The 21,954-nt window shown below is 45.1% G+C and overlaps 2 protein-coding genes across 5 annotated transcripts in view; both read left to right on the forward strand.

Moving 5' to 3' along the window:
- The window catches only part of FXN (frataxin), a 69,672-nt gene extending 59,317 nt beyond the window's left edge, over positions 1–10,355 (forward strand). For 3 of the 4 annotated variants that reach the window (XM_074394710.1, XM_039461535.2, XM_074394714.1), the window contains 2 exons: positions 8,364–8,465; positions 9,729–10,355. In XM_074394710.1, coding sequence (XP_074250811.1) covers positions 8,364–8,457 — 94 coding nt within the window. In that variant the 3' untranslated portion in view covers positions 8,458–8,465; positions 9,729–10,355. Of the gene's footprint in view, positions 1–8,363; positions 8,466–9,728 lie in introns of those variants that run through there. The other variant, XR_012516565.1, reaches the window with a different exon arrangement.
- Positions 10,356–18,838: 8,483 nt separating this feature from the next.
- TJP2 (tight junction protein 2) overlaps positions 18,839–21,954 on the forward strand; it is a 142,626-nt gene continuing 139,510 nt past the window's right edge. The window contains exon 1 of the mRNA XM_039461280.2: positions 18,839–18,915. The gene's annotated coding sequence lies outside the window, so the exon portion shown is untranslated. The remainder of the gene's footprint in view (positions 18,916–21,954) is intronic.

Here is a 21,954-nt window from a genome sequence, read left to right on the forward strand (position 1 = left end):
TGGGCAAAATTGTGAGACCTCATCTCTACAAATTATGAAAAAAATTTGCTGGCCATGGTGGTGCTTGTCTGTGCTCCCAGCTACCCGGGAGGCTGAGGCAGAAGGACTTGAATCCAGGCAGCTGAGGGTGCAGTGAGCCCAGATAGTACCACTGCACTTCAGCCTGGGTAGCAGAGTGAAACCTTGTTTCAAAAAGAAAAAAAAAAAAAATCCACAATCACACCATCTGAGAGCATTATTGGTATGTAGCTGACAAGCACTGCTAGTTACCTACCCAATATCCATGTTCTCCTGTCTTTTTAACAAACAGTTTTGACTAGAATAAATAATCACAGTTTTAAAACAACAACAACAACAAAACCTTTCTTAGAGGCCGGGCGCAGTGGCTCACGCCTGTAATCCCAGCACTTTGGGAGGCCGAGGCGGGTAGATCACTAGGTCAAGAGATCGAGACCATCCTGGTCAACATGGTGAGACCCCATCTCTACTAAAAATACAAAAAATTAGCTGGGCATGGTGGCACGTACCTATAATCCCAGATACTCAGGAGGCTGAGGCAGGAGAATTGCCTGAACCCAGGAGGCAGAGGTTGCGGTGAACCAAGATTGCGCCTTTGCACTCCAGCCTGGGTAACAGGAGCAAAACTCCGTCTCAAAAAAAAAAAAAAAAAAAAAAAAAAAAAAACCTTTCTTAGAATTCTTTGCAACTAGGAATAGCCTTAGGACCCAACTTTGACTAACGTAAGCTAAGCAGGAAAGCTTGCAGTAAAGCACACAGGCAGGCTCAGCTGGCGAGGGCTTTTGCCTATATGATAATGATGTACTAGATGCCTATGGGTGGAAGAACCATCTTGGACCCACAAGGGTCAAAGTCACAGGCAAAAATGGCATAGTAGAAAGATGGGAAAATCCTTCTCCCCTGTTGTCATCTTAGAGTTGCTGTACCAAAATTGGACAGTCTGCCTCCAGATATTTTGTGATGTGAGAAAAATAATAATAAGGCTGGGCGCGATGGCTCATGCCTGTAATCCAAGCACATTGGGAGGCCAAGTTGGGCAGATCACCTGAGGTCAGAGGTTTGAGACCAGTCTGACCAACATGGTGAAATCCCGTTTGTACTAAAAATACAAAAATTATCTGGGCATAGTGGCTCATGCTTGTAATCCCAGCACTGTGAGAGGCTGAGGCAGGCGGATCACCTCAGGTTAGGAGTTTGAGACCAGCCTGACCAATATGGAGAAACACCATCTCTATTAAAAATACAAAACTAGCCAGGCATGGTGGTACATGCCTGTAATCCCAGCTACTCAGGAGGCTGAGGCAGAAGAATCGCTTGAACCCAAGAGGCAGAGGTTGCAGTGAGCCGAGATCGCACCACTGCACTCCAGCCTGGGCCACAGAGTGAAACTCTGTTTCAAAAAAAAAAAAAAAAAAGAAAGAAAGAAAAAAGAAAAAAAGAAAATCCACCAAGTGGTGGGCAGCTTTTGTTTTGTTTTGCTTTGTTTTTGAGATAGGATCTTGTTCTGTCGCCCAGGCTGGAGTGCAGGGCACAAATACAGCTCACTGCAGCTCAAACTCCTGGGCTCAAGCAATCCTCCCACCTCAACATCCAGAGTTGCTGGGACCACAGGGACACACCACTACACCTCATTTTTTAATTATTTGAAAAAATGAAATCTGGCAGGCCAGGCGCAGTGGCTCACACCTGTAATCCCAACACTTTGGGAGACCGAGGCGGGCAGATCATCCAAGGTCAGGAGTTCAAGACCAGCCTGGCCAACATGGTGAAACCCCATCTCTATTAAAAATACAAAAAAATTAGCTGGGGATGGTGACACGTGCCTGTAATCTCAGCTATTCAGGAGTCTGAGACAAGAGAATCACTTGAAACTGCAAGGCAGAGGTTATAGTAAGCCTAGATCATGCCACTCCAGCCTAGACAACAAACAGCGAAACTCTTGTCTCAAAAGAAAAAAGAAAGAAATCTGGCTATTTTCCCAGGCTGGTCCTGAACTCCTGGGCGCAAGCAATCTTCTTGCTTTGGCCTCCCATATCACTGAATTACAGGCATGAGCCACCATGCCGAGTTATGGACAGCTTTTGATGCCTGGAAGGACCCTTTCCTGTGACAGCACAGGTCCATAAAAGATTGCCCTTGGCTGGGCCATGCAATGTAGATGGATATCTTATAAGAAGTGCTCATTCATCCAGGTTTTCCAAGTTCCTCACTCTCGCTTATCTGTTCAGCAGGGCTTCTATCACAGGGTGAACCCTCAAACTGGCTGGGACATTCCTTATCTTCTGTCTCATCCTAGGTGGCAGGAAAGTCTATTCTCTTTTTTCTTTTTTTTAGAGACGGGGTCTCACTATGTTGCCCAGGCTAGAGTGCAGTGGCTATTCACAGGCGCAATCCCAGTACTGATCAGCACAGGAGTTTTGACCTGCTCCGTTTCTGTCCTGGGCTGGTTCACCCCTCTTTAGGCAACCTGGTGGTCCCCCACTCCCGGGAGGTCACCATATTGATGCCGAACTTAGTGCGGACACTTAGTGCGATCGGCATAGTGAACTCCTAGACTCAAGCCATCTTCCAGCCTCAGCCTCCTGAGTAGCTGGGACTACAGGCACGTGACACCATGCCCGGCTATCCTCATTTTTGAAAGGGAAAGCAAGTTCAGGTATATCCAGTGAGATTACCTCAGTCACATAACTAAAAAGTGAAAACATTGTGACTTACGCCCACTATAGGACTCCAGTGCTCATGCTTTCTCTCGTACCACATGTCTCTCTCTAGGGTCTTGGATGGGCAGAAGAGGCTCCTCTAAATTTGATTTAAAAGTACACATAGGGAACAGGTGTGGTGGCTCAGCCTGTAATCAATCCCAGCACTTTGGGAGGCTGAGGTGGGTGGATCAGGAGTTTGAGACCAGCCCAGCCAACATGATGAAATCCCATCTCTACTAAAAATATAAAAATTCGCTGGGCATGGTGGTGCATGTCTGCAGTCTCAGCTACTGGGAAGACTGAAGTGAGAGAATTGCTTGAGCCAGGAGGTCGAGGCTGCAGTGAGTGGTGATCCCACTACCTCAGTCCAGACTGGGCGACAGAGAGAGACCCTGTCTCAAAAAAATAAATAAGGCCAGGTGCGGTGGCTCACCCCTGTAATCCTAGCACTGATTGCCTGAGTTCAGGAGTTCGAGACCAGCCTGGGGAACACAGTGAAACCCCATCTCTACTAAAAATCGGGCATGGCGATGGGCGCCTGTAATCCCAGCTGAGACAGGAAAATCGCTTGAACTCAGGAGGTGGAGGTGGCAGTGAGCCAAGATTGCCATCATACTCCAGCCTGAGCAACAGAGTGAGACTCTGTCTCAAAAATAAATAAATAAATAAATGTTCACATTATTACAAGACCTTGCACTAACAACATTAACATGCATTTGTTCAAACAAAATAAATTAGCTCAGATCCTACTACTTTTCATAATACTTTTCCTTTTTGCACAATTGATTTCAATCCCTGTTCATCTGATTGGAGAGTTGCAGGTATACTATGCAGCTATTCTACTTATATTCCGTTATTTTAATGTAACAATATTATTTCTTGATGTCTCTATATATTTTATATCATTTTAATATTTAATAAAAACATCTACCATAAGTTTTTTTTTTTTTTTGAGACGGAGTTTCGCTCTTGTTACCCAGGCTGGAGTGCAATGGCACGATCTCGGCTCATCGCAACCTCCGCCTTCTGGGTTCAGGCAATTCTCCTGCCTCAGCCTCCTGAGTAGCTGGGATTACAGGCACGTGCCACCATGTCCAGCTAATTTTTTGTATTTTTAGTAGAGACGGGGTTTCACCATGTTGACCAGGATGAACTCGATCTCTTGACCTCGTGATCCACCCACCTCGGCCTCCCAAAGTGCTGGGATTACAGGCTTGAGCCACCGCGCCCGGCTACCATAAGTTCTAAAATGGTAAAAGGAAGAATAGTCATTAGTATTGTCACTACCCCAAATTAATAAAATACAGTTTGCACTAGGGCTTATTTTGCTCCTGTTCTTTGCCTATGCATTTCATTTTTGCATCGTGGCAATCATAGGGGTGAATTTTGTATTCTGTAATTTCAGCTGAATATTGCATTATAAGTATTATCTACAAGCTCCAAAAGGACCAAACCTTCTCCATCTTTTTCACCATTGTACTTAGCATGGTGTAGTAAAGCTGGCTCAATAAATATTTGCTGATTGAATAAATGTTGTTACATGCTCTTCCTGATTAACATATACATATTCATATAAATTTTTTTAGTGACTGCATTAATTTACTTAACTTTTCCTAGTTATTGGATATTTCATTTGCCATTTTTTTGCTTTTATGAATAATATATTGATTTAAAGATTTGTGTATATAGTTTTCTCTGCATTTGGACTAGTGTCTTTTTTTTTTTTTTTTTTTGAGACGGCATCTCTCACTGTTGCCCAGGCTGCACTGCAGTGGCACAATCTTGGTTCACTGAAACCTCTGCCTCCTGGGTTCAAGCGATTCTCCTGCCTCAGCCTCCCAAGTAGTTGGAACTACAGGTGCCCACCACCAGGCCCAGCTAATTTTTGTATTTTAAGTAGAGATGGGGTTTTGCCATGTTGGCCAGGCTAGTCTTGCCTAACCTCAGGTGATTCTCCAGCCTCAGCTTCCCAAAGTGCTAGGATTACAAGTATGAGCCACCACACTGGTACTTGACTATTGTCTTAAGACTGGGTGAAATTACAGGATCAAATGGTGTGGACAGTTTTACAAGTCTTGATGTATTTTAAATTAAAATACTTTTTAAAAAATCTGGGATAGTTGGGCAGGTGTGGTGGCTCATGCCTGTAATCCCAGCACTTTGGGCGGCGGAGCAGGCTGATCACAAGGTCAGGGTTTGAGACCAGCCTGACCAACATGGAGAAACCCCGTCTCTACTGAAAATAGAAAAATTAGCCAGGTATGGTGGTATACGCCTGTAATCTCAGCTACTCGGGAGGCTGAGGCAGCAGAATCGCTTGAACCCAGGAGGCAGAGGTTGCAGTGACCCAAGATGATACCACTGCAGTCCAGTCTGGGCAACAGAGCTAGACTCTATCTCAAAAAAAAAAAAAAAAAAAAAAAAGCTGGGACAGTTTGCAATAGGCAATAGCCATTTACCAGTTTCACCACACCTTCACCTGCCCTGGTTTTTTTGTTGTGTTTTTTTGTGTCTTTTTTTTTTTTTTTTTGAGATAGAATCTCGCTCTGTTGCCCAGACTAGAGTACATGAGCATGATCTCAGCTCACTGCAATCTCCACCTCTCGGGTTCAAGCGATTCTTCTGCCTCAGCCTCCAGAGTAGTTGGGACTACAGGCGCATGCCACCACGCCCAGCTAATTTGTGTATTTTTAGTAGAGACAGGGTTTCACCATATTGGCCAGGCTAGTCTTGAACTTCTAACCTGGTGATCCACCTGCCTTGGCCTCCTAAAGTGCTGGTTTTATAGGCGTGAACCACTGAGACCAGTCTTGTTGTGTTTTTCAATTGCTGTTATTGATCTAAGTGAAAGAATTTTTTAATCAATTAACCTACTTATATAACCACAGTTTATATCACAGGGATATTGTGCTAAAAAAATACTCATTAAAATGTGAGCCCATTATTTTGGTCATGTCCCTAATATATCTACTATTACCCAATGCATAATAAGCAAAGGAGCAATTCAGCTATCTCTCTAATTTCAATTATTAATCTATACATATAAATACCAATTGTATTCTTACAGAACTATATTATTGTTCACAGCTCTTTGAACATCACAATGAGCAAGTCGATTTTTACAGTAGGCACCATCAGTAATAATACCTTTGTTTTCTATGAAGGCATCCAATGAATATGTGTATGTCTAGCTATGTCTATATCTACATGTATAGCTGTAGCATTCTTACCGGAAATTCATAGGTGATTTCAACTCCAGATAAACTATGCTTTTCTATGTGAATTTAAAGTTAGTTGTACTTGCCAGAGGCTTAAGTAAAACTACAGTGATCTTTGGACTGTTAACAAATGGCCAACGTAAAATATTTATTTATGAGTTGTTTGCTAAAGTCCAAATGCCATAAAGCAAACACTGTGCCACTTTCTTGAACTGGTATTTTCTTAGAAAAGCTTTTTAAAGATGGCTTTAAAAGACAAAAACAAACAAACAAACAAACAAAAAACTTGTTAAAAATGTCTTTAAAGTCATTCTAGCCATGAATCTAGAGGTAAACGCTAAACTCATTGATGAGTTATAAATGGAATGACTCACAACATCAAGCCAAAGTAGAGTGGAGTGTAAAGTGTGCTGAAGAGGACCAAAGTAATCTTTAACCCAGTGATTGCTGAGCATGGAGGAGGGACTGTCGTTGGCTGTTCCTCTTTCCTTTCTTCTCAACACCTGACTGGTAGGCACAGGTTGCATGTTTATCTATCTGTGGCACTGCTCAGAAAGATGGTGGAGGTTTTTGGGAGGAGGGACCCAGGTTTTCTCCAGTCTCAGGAGCAGCCTTGCCCTCAGGCCAGGCAGGTGTTGCTGGGGAGGAGTAAGGAGTGTCAAAAGAGTACTCAGCAGTCACATGACCCTTGCAACCTTGGCCAGCCTGTTTCTGAGAGGTACAGCTGGCCGTATTTCTCCTCATGGAGTAACTGAAGATTTCTGTCTTGTTTGTGGAGCTTTAGTTTGTAGAAAAGCTTATACATAGAGCCAAATCTTACTGGTTTCTGTTCCAGAGAATGTTTCCAACACCTCTTTTTTCTGGTAATATTCTGGGACTGGATTTGTTTGGGTTTCATAAGCCTTTAGTCTCTTGATAACCATCTCTGGCTTATCATCTTCATGCTGAATGAGAGGCTCCCCAACCAGATCATCAATGCCCACAGTTTTGGGAGGGTCAAATTCAATGTTGTAGACTTGGCTACTGGCAGGATAAATCCCCACATTTTTATATAGAAAAAATTTCAAACATACAAAATAGTGGAAAGATTAGTTAATGTCCATATGCTTTCCACTAGATTGTTACCACATTCATTGGCTGCCATTAATATCTGCTAGAGTTACGTGGTTTTAATATGAGAAACATATGAAAAGAAGCAGAACTCATCAAGTCTCAAAATCTTAAGAATTAGAAAGAAAAGACATTACCACATCATAAGAGCCAAAGGAAGGTAAAATCTGCTCAAGCGTTTGACCTTCGTGGAAGGTACGAATTTCTGAGTAGAAACCAAATTAGAAATCCTGAGATATGGGCTATATGTTTACCCCCTCTTAAAATTATGAAGTGATTTAAGTACCAACAGGGTTTAGTGAGTTCCAGCCAGATGTATTTGCTGGTAGCTGTGCAACTTCAAACGTACTTAGAAAGCAAAACCCCCAAATGACTGGAATGATACATGTATTTCCTTAGTGAGTGAAAAGAAGACTCACTCCGACGGCATACAAAATCTGATCTTGCAGTCCTCTGAGATCTTTTCTCCAAAGTTCACTAAGACAGTAATTGTCTGGCAGAGAGTGGTGGCTCATGCCTGTAATCCCAGCACTTTGGGAAGCTTACTTAGGTGGGTGGATCACTTGAGGTCAGGAGTTTGGGACCAACCTTGTCAACATGGCAAAATCCTGTCTCTACTAAAAATACAAAAATTAGCTGGTTGTAGTGGTGTACATATGTAATCCCAGCAGAGGGAGGCTGAGGCAGGAGAGTTGTTTGAACCCAGGAGGCAGGGGTTGCAGTGAGCTGGGATGGAATTACTGCAGTCTAGCCTGGGCAACAGGGTGAGTAAGACTCCATCTCAAAAATAAAATAAAAATAAAATAAAGCCGGGCGCGGTGGCTCAAGCCTGTAATCCCAGCACTTTGGGAGGCCGAGGCAGGTGGATCACGAGGTCAAGAGATCGAGACCATCCTGGTCAACATGGTGAAACCCCGTCTCTACTAAAAATACAAAAATTAGCTGGGCGTGGTGGCGCGTGCCTGTAATCCCAGCTACTTAGGAAGCTGAGGCAGGAGAATTGCCTGAGCCCAGGAGGCGGAGGTTGCGGTGAGCCGAGATCACGCCATTGCACTCCAGCCTGGGTAACAAGGGCGAAACTCCGTCTCAAAAAAAAATAAAAAATAAAAATAAATAAATAAATAAATCCAACAACTGGAATAAATCTTAGAAATATAATTTGCAGTGAAAAGACCTGGCTGTAGAAGACTATATACAGTGATTCCATTTTTATAAAGAAGCTCAAAACCAAGCTAATCCAAACAACGTATTGGTTAGGAAGATGTACATATTTGTTAAAACTGTTTTGTTTTTTTTTAATGAATGCATAATTTAGGATGGTGGTTACCTGGAAATGGATGGAGAAGATGGGTTTAGGATTTGGAAGGCACGTGGAGGCTTTAAAAGCAATGGCAATGCTTTCTGCATAAATTGTATGGTGAGTTCATGTATTCATTTTATTATATACTCCTAAGCTCACATAGATGGTACTTATATTATTTTATATATATCAAATATTGTGTAATAAAATTATGTAAGTGAAAAAATGCTACTTTTGTAAAATAGAATAATTAAGCAAACGTGATAAAACCTAGAGAACTAGAGTTTTAGATTTGTAACTTTAACTAATTGGATATTCGTTTTGGAAACAAAGCAAACATCTGAATAGTCCATACAGAAAGACATTTAATGCATAAAATGGTGTACTCTTGTTTATCCAGCCATTCTTTTGGTGGCTAAAAATCTAATTTTAATTTTTGCTATTTCAGATACCTAGGAATAGGCATTTTTGAATTTAATCTCCTTCTTTCTTTTTTTTAAATTTTATTTATTTATTTATTTTAAGGTGGGGTTTCACCATGATGGCCAGGCTGGTCTTGAACTCCTCACCTCAGTTGATCCACCCACCTCGGCCTCCCAAAGTGCTAGGATTACAGGCGTGAGCCACTGTGCCTGGCTGGCTTTCTTTCTTTCTTTCTTTCTTTTTTTTTTTAAGACAGAGTTTTGCTCTCGTTGCCCAGGCTGGAGCGCAATGGTGTGATTTCAGCTCACTGCAATCTCCACCTCCCAGGTTCAAGCGATTCTCCTGCTTCACCCTCCTGGAGTAGCTGGGATTACAAGTGTCTGCCACCATGCCTGGCTGATTTTTATTTGTGTGCGTGTGTGTGTTTAGTAGAGACAGGGTTTCACTATGTTGGCCAGGCTAGTTGCGAACTCCTGAACCTCAGGTGATCCACCCACCTTGGCCTCCCAAAGTGCTGGGATTGCAGGCGTGAGCCACCATGCCAGGTCTAGCTCTTTCAATACTTGTGTGAGTACCATTTTTTGAGATAGATGTTTAAGAATGGAGTTGCTGAGTCAAAGGGTGAGGAGACTGAAGTTGAAACTTGGAGAAGTTAAATGCATAACTCACATCACACAGGCAGAAGGTGGCAAAGCAAACAGTGCTGTTTCTGGGGCTCCACATTACCCCAATTGCCAGTAAAGAAAACACTGGTCCTGCCCAGCACGGTGGTGCCCATAGTCCCAGCCACTCGGGATGCTAAGGTGGGAGGATCATTGAAGCCCAGGAGTTCAAGTCCAGCCTTGGCGACATAGCAAGACCCCGTTTCTAAGGAAAAAAAATGAAAACATTAGTACTGTCAAGGTGAGTGCCCCACTTTCCACTTTGATTTGATTCTTTCCCTTTCTTGTTATCCAGACTACAGGTGAAGCTTCGTATTGATTTCAGAACCTCGGGACACAGAACACAAGAGCTCCCTGTCATGAGAGGCACAGAATAGAGCTTTGTCTCCTAAAAAGGGTTGATTGCTTCTATGGAACTGCCTTGGTGTCAGTATCAGGGAGGGAGGCTCTGCTGAGCACCAAGTCAGAACTCAGAGTTCCTGCTCCATTTTTCTGTTACTGCCCCTGTAACCCAAGGAGGCATCCCATTTTATTTCCCTGGGCAGATTTTGAAATGCTCAGTCATCAAAGTGGAAATGTTTATTAGCTATTGAAAATGCAAAGGCCGGGCGCAGTGGCTCAAGCCTGTAATCTCAGCACTTTGGGAGGCCGAGGCAGGTGGATCACGAGGTCAAGAGATCGAGACCATCCTGGTCAACATGGTGAAAACCCGTCTCTACTAAAAATACAAAAAATTAGCTGGGCGTGGTGGCGCATGCCTGTAATCCCAGCTACTCAGGAGGCTGAGGCAGGAGAATTGCCTGAACCCAGGAGGCGGAGGTTGCGGTGAGCCAAGATTGCGCCATTGCACTCCAGCCTGGGTAACAAGAGCGAAACTCTGTCTCAAAAAAAAAAAAAAAAAAAAAAAGAAAAGAAAAGAAAATGCTGTTTTGCTGATTACAGAAAAATATAGACAAAGAAATATATACAGCATGCACCTACAATGACAAGAAAAACAAGATAATGTCAGTTACCACCTATGCTTGCCAGAGTCCCTTTCTTTCTACCTGAACACATTCCAGAACAATCCAAGTCTTCTTTGAAATGTTTATTTTATTTCAGATAAAGAACAAAATTAGACAAGGTTGGGTGCAGTGGCTCACGCCTGTAATCCCAGCACTTTGGAAGGCTGAAACAGGAGGATTACTTGAGGTCAGAAGTTTGAGACCAGCTTGGCCAACATGGCAAAACCCCTAACTCTACTGAAAATACAAAAATTAGCCGGGGGTGGTAGCAGGCACCTGTAATCCCCAGCTACTCCAGAGGCTGAGGCAGGAGAATTGCTTGAACATGGGAGGTGGAAGTTGCAGTGAGGTGAGATATCTCCATTGCACTCCAGCTTAGGCAACAGAGCCAGACTCCATGAGAAAAAAAAAAAAAAAAAGGCGGGCACAGTGGCTCATGCCTGTAATCCCAGCACTTTGGGAGTCTGAAGGTGGGTGGATCACCTGAGGTAGAGTACAAGACCAGCCTGACCAAAATGGCAAAATGCCATCTCTACTAAAAACAAATAATTAGCTGGGCTTGGTGGCAAGTGGCTGGAATCCCAGCTAGTTAGGAGGCTGAGGCAGCCAAATCATTTCAATCTGGGAAGTGGAGGTTGCAGTGAGCCGAGATCGAGCCACTGCCCTTCAGCCTGGGTGACAGTGAGACTCTGTCTCAAAAATAAATAAATAAATAAATATGCCACTCAAACACATGTAGTAGCAACATCAATTCTATATACTAAATCAATGGCATGTTAATAAAATTTTCCTAAATTTTTACCAACTTAGAGAATATACTGTTTCTTCAAATATCTCATAATTTTTTCTAGAGGTTGGCTTTTTTAAACCAGGATCCAAACAAGATTTATACATTGTATTTCACTATCTCTCTTAAGTCTTTTAATCTGTAGGCTTCTCCTCCATCTTTTTTAATGCCTTGCTGCATGTTCAGGAAACTGGGTGATTTGTCTTTTTATTTTTTATTTTTGGATACTGGGTCTCACTCTTTCATCCAAGCTGGAGCGCAGTGGTGCGATCACAACTCATTGTAGCTTCAACCTTCCCAGGCTCAAGTGATCCTCCCACCTCACCCTCCCAAGTAGATGGGACCACAGGCATGCACTAACTACAGCCAGCCTTGGTGATTTGTCTTTTAGGGTTTCTTACATCCTGGATTTCGTTAATTGTACCTAGCAGTAGTGTTGTTTAACACATTCCTTGATTCTAAGAGTTTTTCTAAACAGCTAGTTGGATATAGATGCAGGGTCAGACTCAAGTTTGCACTTTTTGGCAAGAATATTTCACTTTTAGTTGTATATTTCTATCAGATGGCACCTACTGTACCTGGCGATCTCCTCTTCTGTGATGTGAGTAGCTATTTGATGATGACCACTGCCTGGATCCACTATTTTATTAGAGTTTTACAAAATGCTGGTCATTCAAATGTCATTCCTTATTTATTGGCTGACATAATTTCCTCATCAAGTCTTCAGTTACCCTGAGATACAGGTGGTGCATACACATCTTAGCCTGGGTCTTCCAGGAAGCAGAGTCTAGCGACAAAGGTTTGACTAGGGAATGCTATTCTAGGGAAAGAAGTGAGGGATGGGGAAGCAGGAGAGCCAATTCATGGAAGCCTCACTGAGTAGGCTGCTGCTTCTGGCTCCTGACTGGTTGGCTGTGTGTGACCATATGAATTGTATAGAATGAGTCTCAGGCTCTTTAATCTTGTGAGGAAAAGGAAGGAAGGTTTATCCGTTCCTATGCCCGACTGGTTAAAGGTTAGACCATGAAACATTAACTCACCCACACTTCAGGGTGGTGGGTGCATGGGTACCCAGATAGCTTCCATGGATTCCCACACTGTCATTAAGAGAGAACCCCTGGAATGGGAGGTAAGAGGTAAGATTTTGTTTTGTTTTGTTTTTTGAGATGGAGTTTTGCTCTCTTCGCCCAGGCTGGAGTACAATGGTGTGATCTCTGCTCACTGCAATCTCCATCTCCTGGGTTTAAGCGATACTCCTGCCTCAGTCTCCCCTGGGATTACAGGCCCCCACCACCACGCTTGGCTAATTTTTGTATTTTTAGGAGAGACAGGGTTTTGCCATGTTGGCCAGGCTAGTCTCAAACTCCTGACCTTGTGATCCGCCCACCTTTGCCTCCCAAACTGCTGGGATTACAAGCATGGGACACCACGCCCGGCCAAAAGGTCAGGTTTTTGTTTGTTTGTTTGTTTGTTTGTTTTTTTGAGACAGAGTTTCACTCTTGTTACCCAGGCTGGAGTGCAATGGCATGATCTTGGCTCACCGCAAACTCGGCCTCCTGGGTTCAGGCAATTCTCCTGCCTCAGCCTCCTGAGTAGCTGGGATTACAGGCACGCGCCACCATGCCCAGCTAATTGTTTGTATTTTTAGTAGAGACGGGGTTTCACCATGTTGACTGGGATGGTCTCGATCTCTTGACCTCGTGATCCACCCACCTCGGCCTCCCAAAGTGCTGGGATTAGAGGCTTGAGCCACCGCGCCCGGCCTAGGTCAGGTTTTTAAAGTTAGCCCCTGCATGAAGCTGGTCTGAGCACACCTGGAACTTGTTGCTGCACTAGTGGCTGGAATAAGACAGGTAATGCCAAGAAGATCTGAAATGGTACATTGAAATGTTAGCTCCAGAAAAGGCAGGCAAAATGTGCAATTCTTTGCTTTTATTTACTATTTACCAGCTTTCAAAATAATGAATTCGTTTTGTTGTATTTCCAAAGTTGAGCAATTAAATTTTTTTTTTTTTTTTTTTTTTTTTTTTTTTTTTTTTTTTTTTGAGACGGAGTTTCGCTCTTGTTGCCCAGGCTGGAGTGCAATGGCGCGATCTCGGCTCACCGCAACCTCCGCCTCCTGGGTTCAGGCAATTCTCCTGCCTCAGCCTCCTGAGTAGCTGGGATTACAGGCACACGCCACCATGCCCAGCTAATTTTTTTAGTATTTTTAGTAGAGACGGGGTTTCACCATGTTGACCAGGATGGTCTCGATCTCTTGACCTCGTGATCCACCCGCCTCGGCCTCCCAAAGTGCTGGGATTACAGGCTTGAGCCACCGCGCCCGGCTAAAATTTTTTTTAAAAGTATCATTATGACTCATGGATATACAAATATTTGATATGTCTCAATTTATTGCTATTAATTTTCTTGTTGAGGCTCAAATTTATTCCACTTTGGCCAGTGGGAGTTTCTACAAAATGATTCTGGGTGACATTTCAAGTAAATTTATTTGTTTCTGAGAGCTCCCTTGCTTTCTGAATTGGCAAGATATTCCAGGCTTATTTGGCGTACTTCGTAGTCTAGACCTATTATCAACCACATCTCCAAGGATAGCTAGATCCTTTTAAGGGAAAATGGTATTTTGAGAGCATAGTGTGGGATCTAAGGATACCTATTCCTATCAGGTTTGTTATTGTTTATTTTCAGTGAGTAGATCTTGGACTTTATTCATTTTATTTATTTATTTATTTTAAGAAAATTAGATCGTGAGTTCTAAATAATAATTCTAACTCAAATTTTAATATTGCTCAACATCTTTGATTTTATATTTATCTTTTACACTGAAAAAATCTTGATTTCTAAGGATATTAGCATAATTACTGCTAACATTATGATTACTGAAAAAGGTTATAGTTTTTTTTTTTTTTTTTTTTTTTTCTTAAAATTCTCTTTGTCCTTAGTTATATCCCCAAACGATATAGAGTCAAATAATTGTGGGTTTTCTCACTCTGTCATCCAGGCTGAAGTACAGTGGTGTGATCTGGGCTCACTGCAACCTCTGCCTCCTGGGTTCAAGTGATTCTCCTGCCTCAGTCTCCTGAGTAGCTGGGATTACAGGTGTGCACCACCACACCCAGCTAATTTTTGTATTTTTTTTTTTTTTTTAGTAGAGATGGGGTTTCACTATATTGACCATGCTGGTCTTCAACTCCTGATGTCAGATGATCCTCCTGCCTCAGCCTCCCAAAGTGCTGAGATTACAGGGTGAGCCATTGTGCCTGGCAATAATTGTGTTTTAAAGTCACTTTATATAATTTCCCTTTACACTGTTAAGCTACGGACTAGATACCAGTGTTCATGTGTTGCATTTAAAAAAATTTTTTTTTCATAAGAATGTAAAACATTTAAATCATTCCAAAGCCAAATCCGCAAAACATGGTATATTCTTTTTATTTGAAATGGAGTCTCACTCTATCACCCAGGCTGGAGTGCAGTGGCACGATCTTGGCTCACTGCAACCTCTGCCTTTGGAGTTCAAGCAATTCTCTGCCTCAGCCTCCTGAGCTGCTGGGATTACAGGTGCCTGCCACCACACCCAGCTAATTATTATTATTATTATTATTATTTTTTTTTTTTTTTTTTTTTTTTTTTTTTTGAGACGGAGTTTCGCTCTTGTTACCCAGGCTGGAGTGCAATGGCGCGATCTCGGCTCACCGCAACCTCCGCCTCCTGGGCTCAGGCAATTCTCCTGCCTCAGCCTCCTAAGTAGCTGGGATTACAGGCACACGCCACCATGCCCAGCTAATTTTTTGCACCTTTAGTAGAGACGGGGTTTCACCATGTTGACCAGGATGGTCTCGATCTCTTGACCTCGTGATCCACCCGCCTCGGCCTCCCAAAGTGCTGGGATTACAGGCTTGAGCCACCACGCCCGGCCTATTTTGTATTCTTAATAGAGACGGGGTTTCACCATTTTGGCCAGGCTGGTCTTGAACTTCTGACCTTGTCATCTACCCACTTCAACCTCCCAAATTGCTGAAATTACAGGCACCTGGCCAAATCATGGTATGTTCTGAGAAGTCTAGCTTCCATCCTTGTCCCTTCCATCCTGGTCCCTCCCTCCCTTATAGGTTTCCATTTTATTTAATAATTTATCCTTTCATTAAAAAAAAAAAAAAAGCAAATGCACTTATGTGTATTCCTGCTTTCCTAGGTAAACAGTAGCATCCTACATACACTTTTATTACTTCTTTAACACCTTCGTTTCTGACAAACTATTGTTCATCTTTCTTAAAATTGCAGTGTCCTTCAGGCTCGATCTTCCCTCTTGTTGAAGTAAGTTGTTGATGGGTATCATCAGAAGTCTAACCTAAATGAACCTGAGTTTTTGTTTTTGTTTCGAGACGTTGTCTTGCTCTGTCACCCAGGCTGGAGTGCAGTGGTGCAATCTTGTCTCACTGCAACTTCCACCTCCTAGATTCAAGCAATTCTCCTGACTTAGCCTCCCAAGGAGCTGGGATTACAGGCACGCACTACCATGCTTAGCTAATTTTTGTATTTTTAGTAGAAACGGAGTTTCCCCATATTGGCCAAGCTGGTCTCAAACTCCTGATGCGGTGATCGGCCTGCCTTGACCTGTGAAAGTGTTGGGATTACAGGTGTCAGCCACCGTGTCAGGCCTGAAACTAAATTTTATAAAAAGTACTGTTATCCATTCTATTACTTCTGGCAAAGGTTTGTGTGTGGCGGGGAAGGGTTTGGCAGTCCTAAGCAAAGTTGTCTGGAGTGAGTAATGGCATCCTACCCAGGATTTTGTCTGTGTGGTAAAATATATACAGCATAAAATATACCATTTTAACCTTTTTATTTATTTATTTTTTGAGATGGAGTCTCACGCTGTTGCCCAGGCAATGGAATGCAGAGTGCAATGGCGTGATGTCAGCTCACTGTAACCTCTTCCTCCCAGGTTCAAGTAATTCTCCTGCCTCAACCTCCCGAGTAGCTGGGATTACAGGCGTGCACCACTATGCCTGGGCAATTTTTGAATTTTTAGTGGAGATGGGGTTTCACCACATTGGCCAGGCTGGTCTCGAACTCCTGACCTCAAATGATCTGCCTGCCTCGGCCTCCCCAAGTACTGGATTACAGGTGTGAGCCACTGAGCCTGGCTGTTTTAACCATTTTTAAGTGTACAGTGTAAGGCCTTTGCAAAACTATAACTGTAATCATGACAGTGAAATAAATCATACCTAACTATCTTGCTTCTAACCCTTGAGCCGTCTGTTCATTCCTGGGTGTAGGCCTAACTAGCTTTGGGAAGGATTTCATTTGGTGGTTTGACTCTGAAACAAAATTGATCACACTCCTTTCCTAAAAAGACCCCCTTCTTGCCAGAGGTCCACTAACAAATTCACCACAAGATTAGAAATTACAATTTAGGGATCATGCAGCCTTTGTCTCCAAGGGTCTGAACCTCTCCAAATTTCTCCTGTGGATAACATCACTATTGTAAAACCTAAGATAAGTGCTTGAGATATTTTGCAGACCCCGCACTTGACAAATCAGCTGACACCACCCAAACCAGTAAGTAACCTGGCCCAATCGGTTCTGCCATCCCAGGTAGGAACAGAAGACATAAGAAAACCTAACTTCGACTCCCTGTGATTCCATCTCCAACCTGACCAATCAGCACTCCCCACTTATCAAGCCCCTACCAGCCAAATTATCTTTAAAAACTCTGTGCAGGTTGCCGGGGCTCACGCCTGTAATTCCAGCACTTTGGGAGGCCAAGGCGGGCGGATCACCTGAGGTCAGGAGTTCTAGAGCAGCCTGGCCAAACCTGTCTCTACTAAAGATACAAAAATTAGCTGGGCCTGGTGTTGCGAGCCCGTAATCCCAGCTACTCCGGAGATTGAGGCAGGAGAATCGCTTCAACTCGGGCGGAGGTTGCAGTGAGCCGAGATTGCGAGTGGCAAGAGCGGAAAAACTCAGGCTCAAACAAAACAAGCAAAAAACAAACAAAAACCTTTGATCCCTGAATGCTCGGGGAAACTGATTTGAGTAATAATAAATCTCCAGGCTCCCGCACAGCTGGCTCTGCGTGAATTACTCTTTCGCCATTGCAATTCTCCTGTCTTGATAAATTGGCTCTGTCTAGGCAGCCGGCATGGTGAACCCACTGGGCGGTTACACCACCACCACCACCATCATCATTATTATTTTTTTTGAGATGGAGTTTCACTCTGTCTCCCAGGCTGGAGTGCAGCGGCGCCATCTCGGCTCACTGCAGCCTCTGCCTCCGAGCTCAAGTGATTCTCCTGCCTCGGTCTCCCAAGTAGCTGGGATTACAGGTGCCCACCACCACACCCGGCTAATTTTTGTAGTTTTAGTAGAGACAAGGTTTCACAATGTTGGCTAGGGTGGTTTTGAACGGCTGGCCTCAAATGATCCGCCTGCCTCGGCATCCCAAAGTGCTGGGATTACAGATGTGAGCCACTGCACCTGGCTGCTTACAGCATTATTAAGTATGTTAACACTGTTGTGCAAACATCCCTACACTCTCTGTCTCCGGAACTTTTTGTCATCTGATGCAGAAACTCTACTGATTGTACAGGTACTCCCCTTTCTCTTCCCAGGGTTTTTAACAAGACCACGCTAAACTGAAGGCGCACCTGCTTGCCAGGTGGAGGCCTGGGTACTGGGAAGGTTCCGCCCTCCGGACTGAACAGGGGCTCCCGAAGTGACTAAGCAGGCTCCCTGGGTAGCGCTCCACCCTCACCTATTGTCCCGGTGGAGGAACCGGTATTTCCGGATTGGGGCCTCGGACCCAGTGATCGCTGCTAAAGGGAGGCTGCTGGGGGAGGGAAACGGAAGCTGGTCGTAAAAGTTAACTTTCCACTAAAATCATTAACTTGTCTCACCCCCAACCCCATAAAAGTAGTGGCACCTCCCCCGCCCCCAGCCCCCCGCGCACCCGCAGTGGTCCACAACCATGCTTCCTGGGGGCTTTGAAGGGTAGCGAAGCTGACCTCCTCCTTGCCCACACCCTGGAGAGGCTCAGGAAGCGGACCTGGTCACGCATAGAGAAGGAAGCCCAGCAAATTCCTCTTGCACCCGCTCTGGGAGGAAGCTCAGCTGCAGTTCTGTGTACAAGAAAAGGAAGTGGCAAAGTGGGCGCGCGGCGTCCAGTGACAAAGGTCGCCAAGGTGGCCGCGGCCCCTGCCCCGCCGCTGGGTGGCGTGCGTGCAGGCCCACCCTCTCCGCCCTTCCCGACACCCCAAAGTAGCACTGCGAGCAGCTACGCCTCCCTCGCCGGGTTCGGGTGCCCAGAATCCTCCAGTCTCGAGGCAGCAGGTGAGGACCGGCGCCCACCGCCTTCCCCTCCCGGCCGCAGCTCTCCGGCTCGCCACCGCCCAACTCCCCCTGCCCCCGCACTGGATTTTCCCCCCCTTCTCTCAAACCTCTAAACAGGAAATAGCCCGAGTCACAATAATACACAGGAGCAGCCGCGGAGGCCGCTGGCGCCTGCCCATTCCCGAGGAGCCTCCCAGACTCAGGCTTCGGTGAAGTGCTGCCAGCGAAGCGCGCTGGGAGCGCCGGGGACAACAGCCCAGCAGCTAGCGCCGCGCCGCGCCGCCCAGCGCCCCGAAGAGCCGCCCTCGCCTTCGCGCAGCGCCCGACCCTGCCGGCCGCGGCCGCCACAGCTGCAGGCAAGTACCCTCCTCCCTCGCCCTCCCCGGCTCGGGTGCTGCCTGCCGCGCGCCCGGGGGGAGTCGCCGAGGCGCTACAGCCTGTGCCCGGGCGTCACAGGGATGCCTTCCCTCCAGTCCTGACTTTGGCCGGGGAAGGATTTGCGGGACGCGAATTCGCGCTGGCGCCCTTGATTGTTTGTGCAGGTGGGGGAGAGGGGCAGCGCGAGTAAGTAGGAGTTGACGTCCCCTAGGTCTCTCTGCAGAGTGCGCGGTGTACTTCATCCGGCATTTACTTTTTCCTCGCTGGCTTTTGCCTCCCCATCGCCCCGAGGGCGGCAGCGTTTCACAGGGTCTCTCTGGGGGAATCATCAACAGGTGAGGCTGGGCACGCCCCTGTGGCAGCCACAGGTGCCTGGGAGTCACCTTTTTCCTCCTCCCTGGCCTGGCACCCTTTCACTCAAGGGATGGAAACTGTTTCACTTTCTGCTGAGCTTCTCTTTTACCCGATTAAAAGGGCCTTTGAGTTTCTGTTGGCTCAGTCAGTCGTATCTGGAGGGGGCCGGAGCCGGTGCCTTGGAGTGACGCGGGCGGAGGGCGGCACTGGTTATTGGAAGCTGGTGGGGCTGCCTGAGTGCCCGCTGAGCCTCGGCCGCGGGGCTTGAAAACTCCGCACTCCAGAGAGCCTGACTGTACCGCCTGGAGGTGTTCGCCTGCCCGCGCAGCCCGCACTACGGGGATCTCCCCCGCCTAACGCGGCAGAGCCTTAGAAAACATTCAAACAATTTTTTTTTTTCCACTTTCTGACCCGTTTGTAAGGGAGGGGCCGAGCTTGTCAGCATATACTGGGTGTTGTCAGTTTTCCAGGGCTGCACTGCAAGGTTCTTCTGTAGGGTTCCCTCGGTCAAAACCGAGTTGGAGATCTTTATGTTGGAAAAAGGCCACTGAATTCCAGGCATTCTTCGAGCTTGAGAAGGGCATTTTCAAGACTGTTTTGAAGTTTGCACGAGGGCTTTCTGCGCAGCGGAGTGTCTCAGCTATCCTTATTGTCTGTGGCTGCTTCCCAGTTCCGGAGGTGGGCGGGTTCCGTAGGGAGGCCTCCGCAGGCTGTCCTTCGTTTCCACAAACGTGGTCGGTAGGTAAGTTAAGCGTTAAGCCCTTAACCAATTCACTTGAGAGATACTACGTATCCTCTTCATTTCCTGGGACTGACTACAGGCGTGCGCCACCATGCCCACCTAATTTTTGTATTTTTAGTAGACTGGGTTTCACCATGTTGGCCAGGATGGTCTTGATCTGTTGACCTCGTGATTCGCCCGCCTGGGTCTCCCAAAGTCCTGGGATTATAGGCGTGAGCCACTGCGCCCGGCCCTGGCCTTGCCAGTTTAAGTAAGGTTGGTGTTCACGCATTACTTGGAGCCCTTTTGAAATGCAGGATTTCAGGCGCCGCACAGGTGATTTGAATCAAGATCACCTGGGGATCCGTTTGCACATTAACGTCTGAGAAGCACTGGCCTAGGTATGTTGAAGTGAAGTCTTCTGTCCAGCGTCAAGGAGTGCTTTACATTTCCATCCAGTTATGTATTTGAATCTTTGTTTGCCCACCAGGACAAACACTCTACAGCCCCATGGGTCACAGCACCTGCACCCCAGGGTGACAGCTTCCTTAGCAAGATTTGGAAATGTGATTTACATACTGGCCCCCCCCCCCTTTTTTTTTTTATTCTATGGTAACATATACATAAAATAAAATTTGCCATTTTAACCATTTAAAAATGTACCCTTAATTCACAGGCATTAAGTACATTCAGGAGGTTGTACCACCATCACCACTACCCATTTCCAAAACTTTTTCATCATCTCAAACAGAAAGATATTAGAATGCTCCATTCCCTCCTTTCCCCAGGCCCTGGGCTTCTTCTGGGTACTTTTAATTACTATTACAATATTTTTTTGGAGGGAACAGAAGATGTTGACTAAGAATTTATAGTAAATGTCTCAAAAAAGAAAAAGAATGTATAGTAAATGTGTAGTAGAATCATGTTGACAGAATATGAACAAACATTTGGGAATTCCTGGGTAGACAAAGCACTGTAACTCAAGGTTCTTACAGTACATGCACTTTCTTTAATAGATGCAACTATGAACCCACAAGGGTTTCCTTTATATTTTGACTGAAATGGAATGGAGTTACCCAGTGCTCAACCTGCACTAAGCAAGCACAGATGCCTGATGATCTCTAACTCTGAGCTACTCTTAAGTGGCCTCATTTTTGGTGTCCTGTTGATACTGGGTTTAGTTTTTTGTTTTGTTTTGTTTTGTTTTAATTATTTTATTTTTTGAGACAGAGTCTTGCTGTGTTTCCAGGCTGCAATGCAGTGGTGCAATCTTGGCTCACTGCAGCCTCAACCTCTCAGGCTCAAGCGATCCTCCCACCTCAGCCTCCCGAGTAGCTGGGACTACAGGTGCACAGTACCACACCTGGCAAATTTGGTTTACTTTTATAGAGGCTAGTTTAAATTATTGTTTCTTTCTGTAGATCAGGTTCTCGTTTGCTTTGCTGCCCAGGCTAGTCTCAACTCCTGGCTTTAAGCCATCCTCCCGCCTTGGCCTCCCAAAGTGTTGGGATTGCAAGTGTGAGCCACCGCTATTTTTTCTTGACCCTTGACTCTTCTTGTATTATGACTTTTGTCAGAACGAGGTTATCAACTTGTAGTAAGCATTTACAGCTTCCTTTGATTGAAAAGTGCCTTTGAAATGGTGAATGAAGATAATTCAAATGGCAAGATTTGGCAGAACATTCTCTCTTCACAAGATTCCTGAGTTCACAGAATTTCAGAATGTTATTACTTCCTTTTAATTCTAGTAAGTCAGGAGAGAAAAGAGTTACCCTCCTATACTATCTTTCTTTCTGAAATAACAATATAGTTCAGAGTTTTATTTGGTAAATGGATGCTATTTTGCAGTCTACATAAGAAAACATTTCTGCTGGGTGCGGTGGCTCAAGCCTGTAATCCCAGCACTTTGGGAGGCCGAGGCGGGTGGATCACGAGGTCAAGA

This window comes from Saimiri boliviensis, chromosome 2 (genome assembly GCF_048565385.1).
Source record: "Saimiri boliviensis isolate mSaiBol1 chromosome 2, mSaiBol1.pri, whole genome shotgun sequence".
NCBI classification, from domain to species: domain Eukaryota; kingdom Metazoa; phylum Chordata; class Mammalia; order Primates; family Cebidae; genus Saimiri; species Saimiri boliviensis.